The sequence below is a fragment of the Coffea eugenioides genome, chromosome 8 (assembly GCF_003713205.1).
Source record: "Coffea eugenioides isolate CCC68of chromosome 8, Ceug_1.0, whole genome shotgun sequence".
Classification (NCBI taxonomy): Eukaryota; Viridiplantae; Streptophyta; class Magnoliopsida; order Gentianales; family Rubiaceae; genus Coffea; species Coffea eugenioides.
The window spans coordinates 29,785,658-29,803,546 of record NC_040042.1 but is presented as its reverse complement, the minus strand read 5'-3'; the positions used below and the strand labels follow the sequence as shown (position 1 = coordinate 29,803,546).

The following is a 17,889-nucleotide window of genomic DNA, read 5'->3' as shown; positions in this document are numbered from 1 at the left end:
CCCTCGCCCCGTTTTAAGACAGGGGAAAATTTTCTCCCCACGCCCTGTCCCATCCTCCTCCCTATTTCTACCCTCAGAGGCAGTGGCCCTTGTTTCCATCCTTAGTTTTAAGTATCCTTCTTTTAGAGTAAATTAAACGCAACCTTATATGGTTCCACTCATTGTCATATAACCGCTATAACATTACAAAATATCTATTTCACTCCCTTAGGTTCAGTGTAAACTTTACGAGAAATAACCTCTATAACATCATTATTTCAAATACTAATAATGTCCTTATTTAAATGATAAAGCGAATAAATGTTTAACTACCTTGGATAAAACCGCAAGGAAATTATGTGGATAAATGTAAAAAATACAATGAGGTAAAATGCGTATTTATTTAAATCATAGAGGGTTAATTGGATTTTATGATTCCACCACACAAGTTTTTGGGAGCGCATTTAGTTTAAACACCTAACCAATGGTGCATTCCTTCCATTTTCTACTTTACATAAAATTACATGAAGGTTATATAACTATTATGAAACTTTAGAGGTGTTATGTGGCATTGAAGAAAATTATAGGGGGATTATATGTAATTTATTCTTTTTTTTACATGAATTATAGGTATATAGATTATTTTAATGCTTTTTCGACAAAATGATATAGAACTTTTTTTGTTGGGGGGGTGGGTTCAAATGATGTTGTAATCAATAGAGAGAAATTTGAGAAGGAATATGAGGGTCCAAATCTTATGTATTAGAAACTAGCTTCCTGAATTTCAAAAAAGAAAGTTAATTAGAGATCTTCTCTTCATATTCTTTTTTTTTTATATATATATTTTGAACTCAATAGAACTTAAAATTTGCTAGTGCCATACGTTAATCAAACAAATTGCAAAATCAATCGTTCCTGATTGCCCACATGTTGCTAAACCTTATCTTCAGCATTCGTTCACGATTGCCTGCCTAATTTACCTAGGTTTTGTCACCTTTAGAAGTGAAAATATAGTTTATTAGTTTGATTTTGACCTTGTACTATTGGCCATTACTTTTATTGAAAAAACTAATAGTGAAATTTTAACCTAAATCATGAGGAAGTCATATATAGGTTTTTTTTTAACCATATAAGAGTTATGTGGTAAAGTACCAAATCATAGGGGATAAAATGTAATTTACTTAACTTAAATATTAGCTAGCCCTTACATTGGTAAAGCAAATGGGTCAGTGGTTGCTCTTGATTGCCAACATACACATACGTAGATCATCTACACTGTTGTTCCTAATTGCCAGCATAAACCATATCTTTTGATTTTCCAATAAATACTGGCAAAAAAAAAAAAAAAGTGACGTGTCCTTGTAGACTACTAGAAGATTATTGATTGTGCACCTAGATCTGTCTAGTTTAGGCAAAAAAAAAAAAAAAAATATTTAGAGTGAATTGAATCGAATTCAAATTTTGTGTTTTGTGATAATTCCTAAAAGAGAACGAAATGTAGATTTTGAGTGTAAAAATATTTTAAGAAATAGCGAGGATAAATTTATTAGCACAAAATAATTATAATAGTCAATGATGAATGATCACATATGCAATGCGAATTGAAACATTGGGAAGGAAAGAGCAGATTTGTACAAGCAGAAGTGAGGATAAATTGGGTTTACGTATTATCTTTGAACCAAATTGAAAATTGATAAAGAGTAAGAAGGTAAATCAATTAAAGAAAAGATCAAGGCAGAAAAAGATCAACAGTAAGAAGGTAAGACACAGAAGATGATGTCGAAGGGGAAAAAATTACTAATAAAAAATAAAAACAAAAGAAGAGAAGAGAAAGGGGAGCCACGGCTGCTGCTGCTGCTATGTTTTCTTCTTCTTCTCCTCCCACAGGTTGTGGCGTCTCCATTCCCCATCATCTGTATAGTAACCAATGAGAATTTCAGGAATGTGTTCGATTCTTGTATAATCTTCACTTTCTTCCTTCTGATTCTCTAACAGCTTCTCTCTCAATTGAGAACTCATCTCATACAAAGACAGCCGTTGAAGCTGGATCAAATGCTGAATACCCAAAGGTAACTCCTCTAGTAATGGAAGTAGTTGCAGAGATAGTATTTGTAGACGAGGCAATGCACCCTCCTCCACTCTCATCCATCTCAACCCTTCCATTCTCTTTAACCGCAACTCCTTCAGCTTTAGAAACCCTCCAGCCTTGAAGCACAACCCTTCTCCCTGGTAAGATCCACAGAAATTAATAGTATGCAAATTGGGCAAATGTTGGAGGGATTCAAGCGGATCCTCCTCACCCCTTAACCTGCTCCAATTCAAATCTATTCTTATCAAGCCGTGAAGATGAGCTACCCATTGTGGCATCTTTTCTAAGCGGCCACACAAAATCAGCATACGAAGAGATTGAAGAAACGAACACGATGAAGAAGAAAGAGAAGGATGATGATGATTTAGATCGATTATCTCATGATCATCACCTTTTCGAATTGATTCAACGCCTAATCTCTGAAGACTGGTGAGGTTAGCAAGGGAGGAGCAGAGCTCTTTTCCATCTTCTGTTCTGAAATTTGTAATATATGTCTCTCTTAATTGGGTCAGCTTTCCTATCTCCTTGACTATTGTGGATCCACTACTTGCATCTATGCAGCTTAACGTTTCTAGGGCAAGAAGCCCTCCGATATTTGATGGAGCTTTAAATCCGTGAGATCCGTAATCATCTTCTGAAGGATCAACTCGTTGATATACTCTGAGAAACCGAAGTTTTTGCAGCTTCAGTATTTCCATGGGTAATTCCCCAACTTCAGTGTTTCCCAAATTCAGATACTCCAAATGTTGAAGCTTCCCAATGGCTTTTGGGACTCTCTCCACTCCTGTACCATTTAGGTCCAGATGCTTGAGATGAAACAAATTGAAAATCTCATTTGGTATTTCCTCCTGTGTCTCTTGACCTTTCAAATCCAAAACTTTTAACAGCTTACTGCTCCCTAAAACTTCAGATAACAACGTTTTGTATAGCAGCGGATTAGTGGATCCAACTGTGATGAACGACCGAAGGTGGTCAAAGCAACAATTTTGTGTTTGTTGGTGGTGCTGGGTGTTGTTACTGCTACTGCTACGGACCACTAGACGGCGTACCTTCTCGGACGGCCACATTATTGGTTGTCCAGTAGTAACTGTGACCATGTTTTGTTCCCTTGATTTGAGAACAATAACTTCTCTCAATAGGTCATGGATTCGACATTTATGGGGTATTCCTTCATAAACCACACAAGTCACTTGAATTAGGCTTCTATTGACGAGTTCACTAAAATAACCCCAAACTACATCTTCAAAACTCATTCCTTCTCTCCATTCTACAAACCTTTCAGCAATCCACAAATTAAATAATCTCCGGCATCCTATTTCATAATCCTCTGGGTAGATACTTGTGTACAACAGACACGTCTTTAAATGCCCAGGCAAATCATTATAACTAAGAGAAAGTATCTTTTTAACCCTGTCTAGCTTACCAGTGCCTTCTAATTCAACCCCAAGACTGCGTCTAACCATCTCCCATCCCTCTATTCTGTTTACATCTTTCGAAGCCAAAAGCCCACTGATTGCAATGATTGCAAGGGGCAAGCCCTCACATTTGTCCAATATACCTTTGGCAACATCCATCAAATGGCCAGGGCAAGTACCTCCATTAAAGATCTTGTTGCAAAACAGGGTCCACGAATCCTCAATAGATAGTGGTTCCATTCTGTAGACAAGACCTCGAGATTCAATGCAAGAGGCAGAGGCTACATCAGCTCTTCGAGTTGTTAGCATGACACGGTTGCCGTGGCTACTCTCGGGCAGTGCAAATTTGATGGTATTCCAAAATTCCACGTCCCATACATCATCAAAAACAATTGCATACCTTCCAGCTTGTTGAAGAAAATCTTTGATAATTTCTTTCAGCTCGGTGGTATTTGAAGATTCGATCGATTGTGGGACTGGTTTCTTCCCTTCCTTGTGTAACTGCCGAATCAAGTCTTTCAGGAGGTACTGAAAGTCGCATGTTTGAGAGACAGTTACCCAAGCACGAACTGGGAAATGCCTTCTGACTTCAGGATCCTCGTGGACTTTTTTCGCTAGGGTAGTTTTGCCAAGTCCTCCCATACCAACCACCGAAACAACTTTTAGTTGGTAATCATCCCCTTGGAGGAGCTGAGAAATTAGATGTTTCTTGGGCTGGTCAATGCCAACTAATTTAGCTTCTTCCACAAGCAGTGCGTCATCTCTGCTATAGCGCCATGTTGTGTTGTTCACAGCAGAAAGTGAGTTGGACGCTTGGGCAGAGATACCATATTCGGATTGGTATCTTTGATGACCTTCAGAAATACTTTTGATTCTGGACTTGATGCTTTGTATTTCGCTAGCAACTCGATGGTGAGCTCTCAAATTCTTGATGGAGCTGAAAATTCTCCGAACAGAGCCATAGAATCCTGTTGGGAGATGCCGAGCAAAGCGAGCTACAAAATCATCAAGAATGTCTTCAGTGTCATAAGCAGCCTCTCGCACTTGCTTGATCCATTCTTGGAGCCTGGGTTGAGCATCTTCTTCTTTTGCTTCTGCCTCTCTCAGGAAAGCTGTCATGTGCCCCAACTCATCCCTGATGAATTGAACCTCTTGCCGAAGCGCTCCCAACAGTCGTCCCTCCTCGCGCAGAAAAGTTGAGAGTTGATCCAGCACAAAAGACACAACCGTTTCTGCCATTTCCAGTCTTTCTATTTAACTTAAGAATGCGGGGAAGGCCGGCTTCTCGTTTATAGGACAGTCCAGTTGTAGTATCTTGAAAGGAAGAAAGAAGGGTAGGCTATAGATTCATAAGCTGATAAACTTCGATGCTATATGGTGCAGTGTTTATCAAAAAGAAAAAGAAAGAAATAACCAATTAGAAGAAGCTAAAGCAAGAAACATGACGGAAATTGAAGACAAGAAGATGGACGGCAACGTGATTGTGGAAGACGCAAGTGTGTTTGGATAGCAAGTTATTTGACCAAATATATTTGCTTACATCACCATTACAATTTCTAATACACCTTTTTATCTTCCCAATTACCTTTTTATCTCACATACATCACATCATAAAAAGTGCTACAGTAAAAATATCTCAAATAACTTACAATCCAAACACTAATATTATTATTGACGAAGAAATAAAACTACCACAAAGTCTTTTGCTCCTTCTGCCGACATATATGACCTTCCTTCCTATATGGAACTAAAAAACGGATGGAATGTCAAAGAAGCCTTGGGAACAAGCCCCACCAATACCAGACGGTGTCTGACCAAAATACGGATTCAGGATTATGAAATTCGTTGGAATTGCTGTACCACTCAATCATGTCGTGTAAACCCAAATCCGATTTCCACCATCCTATCATATCTAATTAGTCTTTCAGTTAATTGTAATGTCAAAAAAAATTAGATACACTCGATAAAGTCAAATCATAATTTTGAGTTTCTATTTTCCTTCTTTTTTCTTTGCAGGAACTTATGTATACTATTCTACTTGATCTTTAATTGGCAACAATATTGAAGTTGGCACATGTTTCATTCTATAATTATCTACGTCTAGCGGTTCAATTTTTTCTTTCAAAGTTTGCCTTTTTTTTGGCTAGATTATATTACCTTTAAATCTTTGAATTAAAATTTCATGATATAGGCAGGCTCGACGACGAAGCTCATCATTTTCTAAGATCCGATCGGAAAACGACGATGGCAGCAATAACCAGAGTCCATGCACGACAAGAAGCAACGGATTATGGGCCGTCCTCAGAGCATTGAGTTGCAGTGGCGATCCCCTCGCCACCGCCGTAGTGAGGGCGTCCATCGGAGGCATTGCAGCCGTGTGAAAACTGTTTTGGTCGTGGCACGAGTATTTTGACCATCCCATTTAGTTAGTTCACAGCAGCCACAGACACTTGGGGTCTCTGTCGGCGTAGTAGTTAGTAGTAATAGTTCGTAGTTGCACCAATTCAAATTGCGTCAAAAGGCTAAATAGATTGTCTCTTTTAGTCTTTTACTATATCTTATCCCTTTTAATCGAACACTAATATTGACCAAGAACTCAACCCAAATGAGCAAAACAGGCTGGCTGGCCGGCCTGCTAAAAGACTGCCTGCATGCATGGTGGCTTGGCTTGTCGAAGGATCAAATCTAATTTGACCATAGTCTTGCCTAATAAAGCTTGAATGATATCATGATTCCAAGATCATGATATCATCTCAGCATTTGGTATTAAGGGGTCTTACTGTTTACCTCATTGTAATTATATATGTGGAACTAAATGGGAGTTTGGTTAGCGGAAGCCGGAGCTTACAAATGAATCTGTCCTTTTGCAGTTTTACCTGTGCAAGAATAATTAATTTGTGGGAAAATCTGGCTACACATCTGCAAGGACTAAATAAATATTGACTATAGTTAACGAGTATGTATCCTTATAAAAAAAAAAAAAAGATTTTTATATAGGGATATATTTATGAAAAAGAGAAATTTGAAACATATATATAGTTAGATTGGTTTTTCCTGAATTTAACGAGTCATGGGCTAAAAAAGTAGTAGTAGTTCAATTGTTTTTTTCAAATCGTAGTTTGAAACCGCTACTTGAGTTAATAAATTGAAATTCACTAGTAAAAGTAACCATCGTAGAGCCATAATTTGAACTCAGATGTGATAAGGTGCATTATATGAGCTACTCGAATACTGTACGCTGAAAAAAGGAGCTTTGAAACAAAAGAAGAAGCAGAGGCACAAAATTTTCCTATGGTTCCAAGAAACAGCGTAAGAAAGAAGATAGAAAGACATTATTGACATTATAAATTCCTGTCAATTAATGTTCGTCATTTTTATACGGTAACTTATTACAGAAAATTTGTCAAAACCGTGTGAGAAAGTTGAGGATGAAATACTAGGAAAATACCTACTCAACAAGAAACTGCAGCAAACAAAAAAAAAAAAATGGAGTAGAGCCATAATAGTCAATCAAAAATAAGAAGAAACTAATGCAAGAGAGATGATGGAAATTGAATGGAAGGAAGATAGACGGCAACGTGATTTTGAAAGGCGAAGCTACACTACGAAATCATGGAAATTATTAGTGAGACTATGCGGTTGGTGGCGGCGTTCGCTCTTAAGGACCTTTCGACTGTGGTTCTTCGATCAAATAAAGTAGTGGCTACCAGTGTACGGTGTACCACGCCATCGTTCAAAAGCAATGATGTCTTAAACTTAAAACGTGGTGGCTAGGACATTGATTTCATTGACGTAGAATTAAAGGGAAAATACAGATTTAGTCTCTAATATTCTGCCTTTATGCAGTTTTAGTCATTAAAATTTTGACAAAAGCAAATTTGATTCTCAATGTTTAGCACATGTGCAATTTTAGTCCCTAAAATATTGGTAGGAACAAATTTGGTCCCCTATATATGTTATCGTTTTGAAGCAGATTTAGGATGATTCACGAATTTTTTCAAATATTGGTAGAATCTATGGACAATGCTTTAGCAACGATAGTTATGGTAACGATGTGAGAGCCCGTAAAAACCCTAATATTTTTCTTAGGGTTATTTCCCCTTTAATTGCATAATTTTGCATTTTCTGGCTTAGAAATATTTTCTGAGAGGATTTTATGAGCAGTTATAGTTTTAAGAGGATTTTTCTAGCATTGGAGAAATTTTAGAAAATTAAGAGTAAATAGTGGACGTGGGACCCACTAGTGCGAAAAGTTCGGAAAAATTCGGCCAATAAGGTTAAGTTTCGGATACTGTGAAAATTTTATCGGGTGTTAAGTGATAAGTAGAGTGGGTGAAGTGATTGATGTGAGAGAGAAAAGAAAGATAGGAAGGCATTTAATGAGATGCCACATGTCACTTTCTCATTGGTTATGACTTAAGAAACACTATTCACCTTTTGACATTTTTTTTGACTTTTGACCCAACTAAGTAAATATCCAAAAATTCACCAAAAATCATCATTTTTCTTCTCTTGTTGGCCGGCTCTCCTTAGCTCAAGAAGGAAGGGAACTTCTCCATTTTTCAAGCTTCCACTTGGTCCAATCTACCACAAACCAAAGCCTAGAGTTGATTTCACTCCATAAAAACTTTCCTTCTAGTGTTAGTAAGTAGTTTGGTGAGATTTGTTTGAAGGCCTAAGGTGCTCCACATCATCCTCTCTCTTGTTTCTTGGTAAGTGAAGCTTGAAACACCCTACTACCTTTAATGATGGTTATATGATGCTTAGAAGTGGCATGAGTGTGTGAAAATGTGATTTATTTCTTGATTTGAAGAGTTATGGTGAAGTTTTTATTTTATTGGGATTTTTTCTGGTTTAATATGATCTTGATGTTGGGGGCTTGTATGATGAATTGTAATGGTTGGAAATGACTCTAGTGAGTGTGAATTATGGTTAAATGCAACTAATTTTGGATTTGGTGTGAAATTGAAAAGTTAGGGTTCTTAATTCCCCAATTCTGTCCGGTTTTTGATCACTGGGTTAGAGGCCGAATTTGACTTTGCTCAAAACATAAAAGTTGTAGGTATTGATGAGGTTGATGTGCCTGTAAAATTTCAGGTCATTTGGATTAATGTAGAATGAGTTATGACGAAATTACTGTAGCTGTTCTGCTTTGAGCAGAATGCGAAAACTGCGATAGTAATTGGCCATTTTGACTGGAATTGGTTTGGATTTTGGAGTTGGTGTCTTCTGATGAAATGTAGCTGAGTGTCTTAGCTAACATATTCCTTTGGAATTTCGGCATTTGGACTTGTAAGGACTGAGATACATTGATTACAGTTTTTTGTGTTTTGCGAACCTGTTTTAGGAATTCTGGGTTAGTATTTGGCATTTTCGACCTAGTTAAGCTAGGAACTGGATTGAGTGCCCTTCTACATTGTTGTAGCCCGGTTTCATAGCTTCGAAACGGGGGGTCTTACACCCCCAACCGATAACCGTAGTGAAATTGACGCCATTACCGCATAATAAGGGCAAAACAGTTTTCTATTTGGGGCCAAGACTAAGGCCATTTTCTAATTTCTGGTTTGCTATTATGCACATTTATGCATATGAAACCCTATTGGGGTTGTGTTTAGCGTTGCTATAGGACTCGTTATCGAGTCTCATTGCATTTGTTGCGTGATTCTAGGGCGTGACGATAGCTCACGACGTCTTGGTGACCACGGTGTATGAAACACCACTTTCTCACTTGGTGAGTATACTACTCACTTGATGGATTACTATGTGGCTTTGTTAAATGTTATGTGATGCCTTAGTGGCCTACTTGGATATTGAAATTGATCAAGGTGAGGGTGTACTTGACCGCCCTCACCTCTTTTGTTATTGTCACTGATTGGTTACCGTTTTATTGCATTACTGGACTTGATATATTGGTTGGTGAATTCCATTTCATGGAAACTGAATTGATGTCGTTTGGACGATGTCCAACGGCCTTACTGCATTTATGAGCTCAACCCCGTATGGTAGTTAATTGGATCGAGCCGGCGAGGGCTTGGTCGTGAAAATTATCATGCCACGGGGACTGTACTGGGGAACCTTGTGGTAATGAGACCCTTGGTTCCGGTAAACTCGAGTATTACCAAAAACTACTGAAATGAAGTGCGGGCCCGGTTGGGGTATGTTAGGTGGAAGGATTGGAAGTAAAGGGTGGTCTACGGTTTGGTACTTTTAACATTGACGGAGAGTCAATGAGGTTGGATCAAGATTGCAAGCGTGGAAATGGGCTCTTGAGAGCCGACCGTATCCTTTTACCGTTTTGCTTCATTGCTCATTTGTGCACTTTAAATGAAAGTTCATTCTTATATGACTTTGATTGCTTATTGGGTGGTATACCACTGGGCTTTAGCTCATTCCGTGTTATTTGTTTTCCTTACAGGGTGATAATTACTTTTGAGAATGAATTGGATAGTCAATTGCCGAATTGAGCATGTAAATGTCTTTTGTATTGCTCTTGAAGTGAAACCCTAATGTATAACGGGTTCATTTCCTTTTGATAGGCAAATCGAATGTGTACTTCCTTAGTGAATGGTTTTGGCTTGCCGTTGTGGCTTGTAAATGGCTAATGTTATGTTGTATATGTTTTCGATGCTTGGTTGGGTTTCGGACGGGTCGGTTGCTATTCATGGCCGACTCTGGAGTTCGTTTCTTTTATTTTGGGATATTTTGCCCTTTTTCCTTGTTGCGCGAGTTATAAGTCTCAAAACGGGATAGATTGCTTTATACTGCACCGTTAGTCCTGGCGAGAGCTGGGCAGGCAGTCCGCTAACCTCTTTGGTTCGCCTTAGAGGAAGGTGGGGCTGTCACAGGTGGTATCAGAGCCTAGGTTTGAATTAGCCTGGGTGTTATAGGAATGCTTGACTTGAGGATTTGATTGTTTATGCCTATTAAGTTTATTCATGTGATTTTCCTTTGTTATAGGATGGATGCGAGTGGTGATCCGAGTGACCGCCCGGCAGGAGATCGTCCTCGTAGCTCGCTGCCGCCAATTAAGTATCAACTTAGGCAGAAGGGGGCCGTGGTGCGTTGGAGCCCGGCCAGCCGCGTTCGACAATGTAAGTGTCGTAGCAACTACGCCTATCCGAATACACTAGTATTGGCGGTGGCAAAGGAACGTGAGGAGTTTGCTAAGGATAATACTAAGCTGGAAGCTGTGGTTGCTGCGTTGGAAGCTGAGGTGACTCAGGCTAAGGCAACCAATGAGAAGCAAGCCGCACGTATCATGGAGCTAGAGTATGACGTGCATGATGCCGAGGATCGAGTTGAGGATCTATGTGATCAACTGAGAGATACACGTGAGCGCGAGACCAAGAGAGCTCGCAAGGTCAGGGGTCGTGCTGAGGCGATCCTTAACCTATGCGACGACGGACTCGAGGAGTCTAGTGATGAGGCCTCGTGCGCTGGGGCCGAGGCTGGGGAGGAGTCTACCCCGTCGCCTGGGTCCCAGACCCCAGCGACTGATTAGGCCTTGATCTTAGGGCACCTTTTGGATAGTGGTGGTTTTGAATGTACATAGGGATAGGGATAGAGCCTTAGCTAACCGTTTTGGATGTAGAGTTAGCTACATGTAAATCTCTTTTGATAGGCCTATCCTCAGGTGGATCTTTTGTGTACGTACGTGCTTTGGCCGTACCTGACTGACTGCTTGTATATATGTGTTTGGCATGTATGCTTGGACTGTATAAATGTGTTTTTGTGAAAAACTTAAGTGTTACTTATATGCTTTGTTATTGCTTTGGTTTAGTACTTTTGCCTAGACCAAGTATACCTAATGGAAGGAACACGGAGAGGAACACGGAGAGGACGGGGACGTGGGCGTGGTAGGCAACCCACACCGGTTAGGGAAACTGGGGAAGCTTCTACTGGCCCAATTCCTGAACCCCAAATAGACCCCAATGCTCAAATAGCTGCCGCTATGCAGCAAATGACAAACCTACTCGCACAAGTAGTGCAACAACAGGGCCAAAACCCAAACCCTAACCCTGGAAACCCCGGAAACCCTGGCCATCATATTGAGAGCGAAGATAGAGCACTAGAACGTTTCCAAAAGTTTTCCCCGCCAAAGTTTATTGGGGGACCCGACCCTGATGTTGCTGAGAAATGGCTGGAGAAGATGGTAGACATATTCGCGGCCTTACACTATCCGGACGAACGGCAGGTGACTTTTGCCGTGTTCCAACTCGAGGGGGCTGCCCGTTCCTGGTGGAACGTAATTAGGCAGAAATGGGAGCGGGAGCAGACACAGAGGATTTGGGTGAACTTCATCCGAGAATTTAATGCTAAGTTTTTCCCTCCTCTAGTCCAGGAAAGGAAGGAGGACGAGTTTATCCGGCTCCGGCAAGGGGCTCAGACTGTGGCGGAGTACGAGAGCCAGTTTACCCGCCTGTCCAAATTCGCGCCTGAACTAATTATGACCGAACAACGACGCGTGAGGCGCTTTATTCAGGGCTTGAACGTGGAGATCCAGAAAGATCTCGCAGCGGCTCAAATCACTACTTTTAGCGAGGCAATGGAAAAAGCCCAACGGGTCGAGAGTGCACGGCTTCAGGTCCGAAACTTCCAGGCTAAGAAGCGTGGTTTTCCTGGGAGTACATCTGGGCAAGGTGAGAAGAGCACTCCCTCCAAGTTTGGACGAGGAACTGGGGGTGGACGACAATCTGGAACAGGCAGAGGGACTCCGTTCAGGGGCGGCCAAGTTGGGCGAGGACAGAGGGGGAACACCCAGAGTGGCTCGGCATCGGCACCTCGTGGTCCCTGTGGGCACTGTGGAAAGACAAACCACACCGAGGACAATTGCTGGAGGAAACTGGGGAAATGTCTGCGGTGTGGAAGTGCGGACCATCAGCTGGCTACATGTCCGGTCCTGAAACAAGATGGAAAGGGGAGTCAGCTACCGCCGAGGACTAACACTGGACCAGCCAAGGGAGACGGATCCAAACCTAAGGTGCCAGCTAGGGTTTATTCCTTAGAGCCCCATCAGGTCCCAGATTCTTCCGAGGTGGTGGAAGGTACAATCCCTATTTTCCACCGCTTTGCCAAAGTTTTAATTGATCCCGGTGCCACTCATTCGTTTGTTAACCCTGATTTCATGTGTGGCATCGATATAAAACCTGCTAGCTTACCATATGACTTAGAGGTTAGTACACCTACGGGGAATCAACGTTTGGTGACTAGTATGGTCTATAGGGATTGCGACGTATGGGTAGGTGAAAGGAGGTTTTTAGGGGACTTGATTAGCTTATCCATTAAGGGGTACGATGTGATTTTGGGTATGGACTGGTTAGCCAAATATAACGCCCAACTGGATTGTAAAACGAAAATAGTTGAATTTCGCATTCCTGGCGAGGCAACCTTAAGGTTAGATATAAGGGGTAGGTTAGCCTCATCTGCTCTCATTTCGGGCATTCGAGCTAGGAAATTGATAAGTAGTGGGGCACAAGGATTTTTGGCCTTCTTAATTAATACCCCTACGGATAAGTTAAAGGTAGAAGATGTAGCCATAGTGAGGGACTTTCCGGATGTTTTCCCTGATGAGTTAGTGGCTTTACCTCCGGAAAGAGAGATAGAATTCCGAATAGATCTTTTACCTGGAACTGCACCTATCTCAAAAACCCCTTACCGAATGGCGCCTGCAGAACTTAAGGAGCTTAAGTTGCAACTGCAAGACCTTTTGGAGCGGGGATTCATTCACGAGAGTGAGTCTCCTTGGGGAGCTCCGGTCCTATTTGTGAAGAAAAAGGACGGAACGTTGAGGATGTGTATTGATTATAGGGGGTTGAACAACGTGACCATCAAGAATAAGTATCCACTGCCTCACATAGACGAGTTGTTTGACCAGCTGTAAGGAGCAGTGGTCTTCTCGAAGTTGGACCTCCGACAGGGGTACTACCAGTTGTTGATTAGGAAGGAGGACATTCCGAAGACTGCTTTTAACTCGAGATACGGGCATTACGAGTTTGCCGTTATGCCCTTTGGATTGACTAATGCTCCCGCCGCCTTCATGGACTTAATGCATAGGGTTTTTAAACCCTACCTGGACCGATTTGTCGTGGTGTTTATTGACGACATTTTGGTCTACTCTAAGTCACGCGAGGAGCATGAGAAGCATTTGAGAATGGTATTGCAGACATTGAGGGAACATCAGCTGTATGCCAAGTTTAGTAAATGCGAGTTCTGGTTGGAGAGAGTAGCGTTTCTAGGGCACGTGATCTCCCACGAAGGTATTTCGGTGGATCCGGCGAAGGTTGAGGCCGTGACAAATTGGAAAAGGCCAGAAACTCCCACGGAGATTCGCAGCTTTCTAGGGCTAGCTGGGTACTACCGACGGTTTATTAAAGATTTTTCCAAACTGGCAGGACCTTTAACTGACTTGACAAAGAAGCATGGCCAGTTTATCTGGAACGGCCGATGCGAAACAAGTTTTCAAGAATTAAAGAAAAGATTGACCATGGCTCCAGTACTGGTCTTGCCCAATGGAATGGACGGGTTTGTAGTATATGCGGATGCATCGCGAGAAGGACTGGGATGCGTTTTGATGCAGAACCGGAATGTGATTGCTTTCGCCTCTAGAAAATTGAAGCTTCACGAGCAGAACTACCCGACTCATGATCTAGAATTAGCCGCAGTGGTGTTTGCTCTGAAAAAGTGGAGGCATTACCTATACGGGGTGACCTTCGAAGTGTTTTCGGATCACAAAAGTCTTAGATACCTTTTCTCCCAGAAGGAATTAAACATGAGGCAACGAAGGTGGATGGAATTTCTGGAAGATTACGACTGTACGATCAATTACCATCCGGGAAAGGCAAATGTGGTAGCAGATGCCTTGAGTCGTAAGGTGCAAGTAGCAGGGCTAATGATTAAGGAGTGGGGTTTGCTAGAATCCGTGTGCGAGTGGAAACCCTGTCTAGGGAGCCATAAGGTGATATTTGGCAATGTTAGGGTTACCTCCACTCTACTGGAACGTATTAAAGAGGCACAAAAAGAAGATTTGATGGTACAGAAATGGAAAGAGAAAGTGGATAAGGGAGAAACTACGGACTTCAATTTGAGTCCTGAGGGTATTTTAAAGTACCGAAACCGAGTGGTGGTACCAAAGGATGAGGCATTGAAAGCAGAAATTCTGGAGGAAGCTCATAGGTCTAAGTATACAATCCATCCGGGTAGCAGTAAGATGTATCAGGACCTGAAAGGGACCTATTGGTGGGATAATATGAAGAGGGAAATAGCTCAATACGTGCAGAAATGTCTTATTTGCCAGCAAGTGAAGGCAGAGCATCAAAAACCATCGGGTCTGTTACAACCCTTGGAGATACCCGAGTGGAAGTGGGAAAACATCACCATGGACTTCGTTTCCGGTTTACCGAGGACACAAAGAGGACACGATGCCGTTTGGGTGATCGTTGATCGATTAACCAAGTCGGCCCATTTCTTGCCGGTGAACATGAAGTACTCAATGGACAAATTGGCTCGACTGTACGTGGATGAGGTTGTAAGACTACACGGTGTTCCTGTGAGCATCGTCTCTGATCGGGATCCACGATTTGTGTCTCGGTTTTGGCAGAAGTTTCAAGAAACCCTGGGGACGAAACTCAATTTGAGCACTACCTACCACCCGCAGACGGATGGCCAGTCAGAACGGACAATTCAGACGCTCGAGGACATGTTACGAACGTGCATTCGGGACTTTGGAGGCAATTGGGGTCAGCACATGACCTTAGTCGAATTTGCATATAACAATAGCTTCCATTCGTCGATACAAATGGCTCCGTATGAAGCCTTATACGGACGCAAATGCCGCTCGCCGATTTACTGGGATGAAGTTGGTGAGAAGAAGGCACTAGACCCGGCAACCATTCCATGGATGGAAGAGGCTCAAGAAAAGGTCAAATTGATAAGGCAACGAATCCAAACCGCTCAAAGTCGCCAAAAGAGCTACGCGGATAATCGAAGAAAAGACTTGGAGTTTGAAGTTGGAGACCACGTATTTCTTAAGATCACACCTTTACGAAGTCTCACAGCAGGTAAAGGAAAGAAACTTCAACCGCGGTACGTCGGACCCTACAAGATCCTGCAGAGGGTTGGAGCGGTCGCGTATCGATTGGAACTACCGTCTAGTCTATCTCGAATCCACGATGTCTTTCACGTCTCGATGCTAAAGAAGTATCATCCAGACCCATCTCATGTGTTGCAACCGGAGGATATCGAAGTAGATGAATCACTGGCCTATGAAGAGAAACCGGTTCAAGTACTTGATCGAAAAGTCAAAGAGCTCAGAAACAAGAAGATTCCACTAGTGAAAGTACTATGGAGAAACCACGGAGTGGAGGAAGCTACTTGGGAAATGGAAGAGGAAATGCGAAAGAAATACCCAAACCTTTTCGGGAATTAAGGTGAGAAATTTCGAGGACGAAATTCTTTTAAGGGGGGAAGAGTGTGAGAGCCCGTAAAAACCCTAATATTTTTCCTAGGGTTATTTCCCCTTTAATTGCATAATTTTGCATTTTCTGGCTTAGAAATATTTTCTGAGAGGATTTTATGAGCAATTATAGTTTTAAGATGATTTGTCTAGCATTGGAGAAATTTTAGAAAATTAAGAGTAAATAGTGGACGTGGGACCCACTAGTGCGAAAAGTTCGGAAAAATTCGGCCAATAAGGTTAAGTTTCGGATACTGTGTAAAATTTATCGGGTGTTAAGAGATAAGTGGAGTGTGTGGAGTGATTGATGTGAGAGAGAAAAGAATGATAAGATTGCATTTAATAGAGTGACACATGTCACTTTCTTATTGGATACCTTTTATGAATCACTATTCACCTTTTGACATTTTTTTTGACTTTTGACCCAACTAAGTAAATATCCAAAAATTCACCAAAAATCATCATTTTTCTTCTCTTGTTGGCCGGCTCTCCTTAGCTCAAGAAGGAAGGGAACTTCTCCATTTTCAAGCTTCCACTTGGTCCAATCTACCACAAACCAAAGCCTAGAGTTGATTTCACTCCATAAAAACTTTCCTTCTAGTGTTAGTAAGTAGTTTGGTGAGATTTGTTTGAAGGCCTAAGGTGCTCCACATCATCCTCTCTCTTGTTTCTTGGTAAGTGAAGCTTGAAACACCCTACTACCTTTAATGATGGTTATATGATGCTTAGAAGTGGCATGAGTGTGTGAAAATGTGATTTATTTCTTGATTTGAAGAGTTATGGTGAAGTTTTTATTTTATTGGGATTTTTTCTGGTTTAATATGATCTTGATGTTGGGGGCTTGTATGATGAATTGTAATGGTTGGAAATGACTCTAGTGAGTGTGAATTATGGTTAAATGCAACTAATTTTGGATTTGGTGTGAAATTGAAAAGTTAGGGTTCTTAATTCCCCAATTCTGTCCGGTTTTTGATCACTGGGTTAGAGGCCGAATTTGACTTTGCTCAAAACATGAAAGTTGTAGGTATTGATGAGGTTGATGTGCCTGTAAAATTTCAGGTCATTTGGATTAATGTAGAATGAGTTATGACGAAATTACTGTAGCTGTTCTGCTTTGAGCAGAATGCGAAAACTGCGATAGTAATTGGCCATTTTGACTGGAATTGGTTTGGATTTTGGAGTTGGTGTCTTCTGATGAAATGTAGCTGAGTGTCTTAGCTAACATATTCCTTTGGAATTTCGGCATTTGGACTTGTAAGGACTGAGATACATTGATTACAGTTTTTTGTGTTTTGCGAACCTGTTTTAGGAATTCTGGGTTAGTATTTGGCATTTTCGACCTAGTTAAGCTAGGAACTGGATTGAGTGCCCTTCTACATTGTTGTAGCCCGGTTTCATAGCTTCGAAACGGGGGGTCTTACACCCCCAACCGATAACCGTAGTGAAATTGACGCCATTACCGCATAATAAGGGCAAAACAGTTTTCTATTTGGGGCCAAGACTAAGGCCATTTTCTAATTTCTGGTTTGCTATTATGCACATTTATGCATATGAAACCCTATTGGGGTTGTGTTTAGCGTTGCTATAGGACTCGTTATCGAGTCTCATTGCATTTGTTGCGTGATTCTAGGGCGTGACGATAGCTCACGACGTCTTGGTGACCACGGTGTATGAAACACCACTTTCTCACTTGGTGAGTATACTACTCACTTGATGGATTACTATGTGGCTTTGTTAAATGTTATGTGATGCCTTAGTGGCCTACTTGGATATTGAAATTGATCAAGGTGAGGGTGTACTTGACCGCCCTCACCTCTTTTGTTATTGTCACTGATTGGTTACCGTTTTATTGCATTACTGGACTTGATATATTGGTTGGTGAATTCCATTTCATGGAAACTGAATTGATGTCGTTTGGACGATGTCCAACGGCCTTACTGCATTTATGAGCTCAA

At 41.4% G+C, this 17,889-nt stretch overlaps 1 protein-coding gene across 1 annotated transcript; it reads right to left on the bottom strand.

Annotated features, from left to right (window-relative positions):
• Positions 1 to 1,836: 1,836 nt before the first annotated feature.
• Positions 1,837 to 4,722, bottom strand: LOC113780504 (disease resistance protein RPM1-like). The gene has a single exon (XM_027326303.1). It carries the CDS (start codon positions 4,720 to 4,722, stop codon positions 1,837 to 1,839), a length of 2,886 nt encoding a protein of 961 aa, XP_027182104.1.
• Positions 4,723 to 17,889: the final 13,167 nt, after the last annotated feature.

Coding starts and splice junctions, on each gene's coding strand:
- LOC113780504 (XM_027326303.1), bottom strand. CDS start 4,722: ATGGCAGAAACGGTTGTGTCTTTTGTGCTGGATCAACTCTCAACTTTT.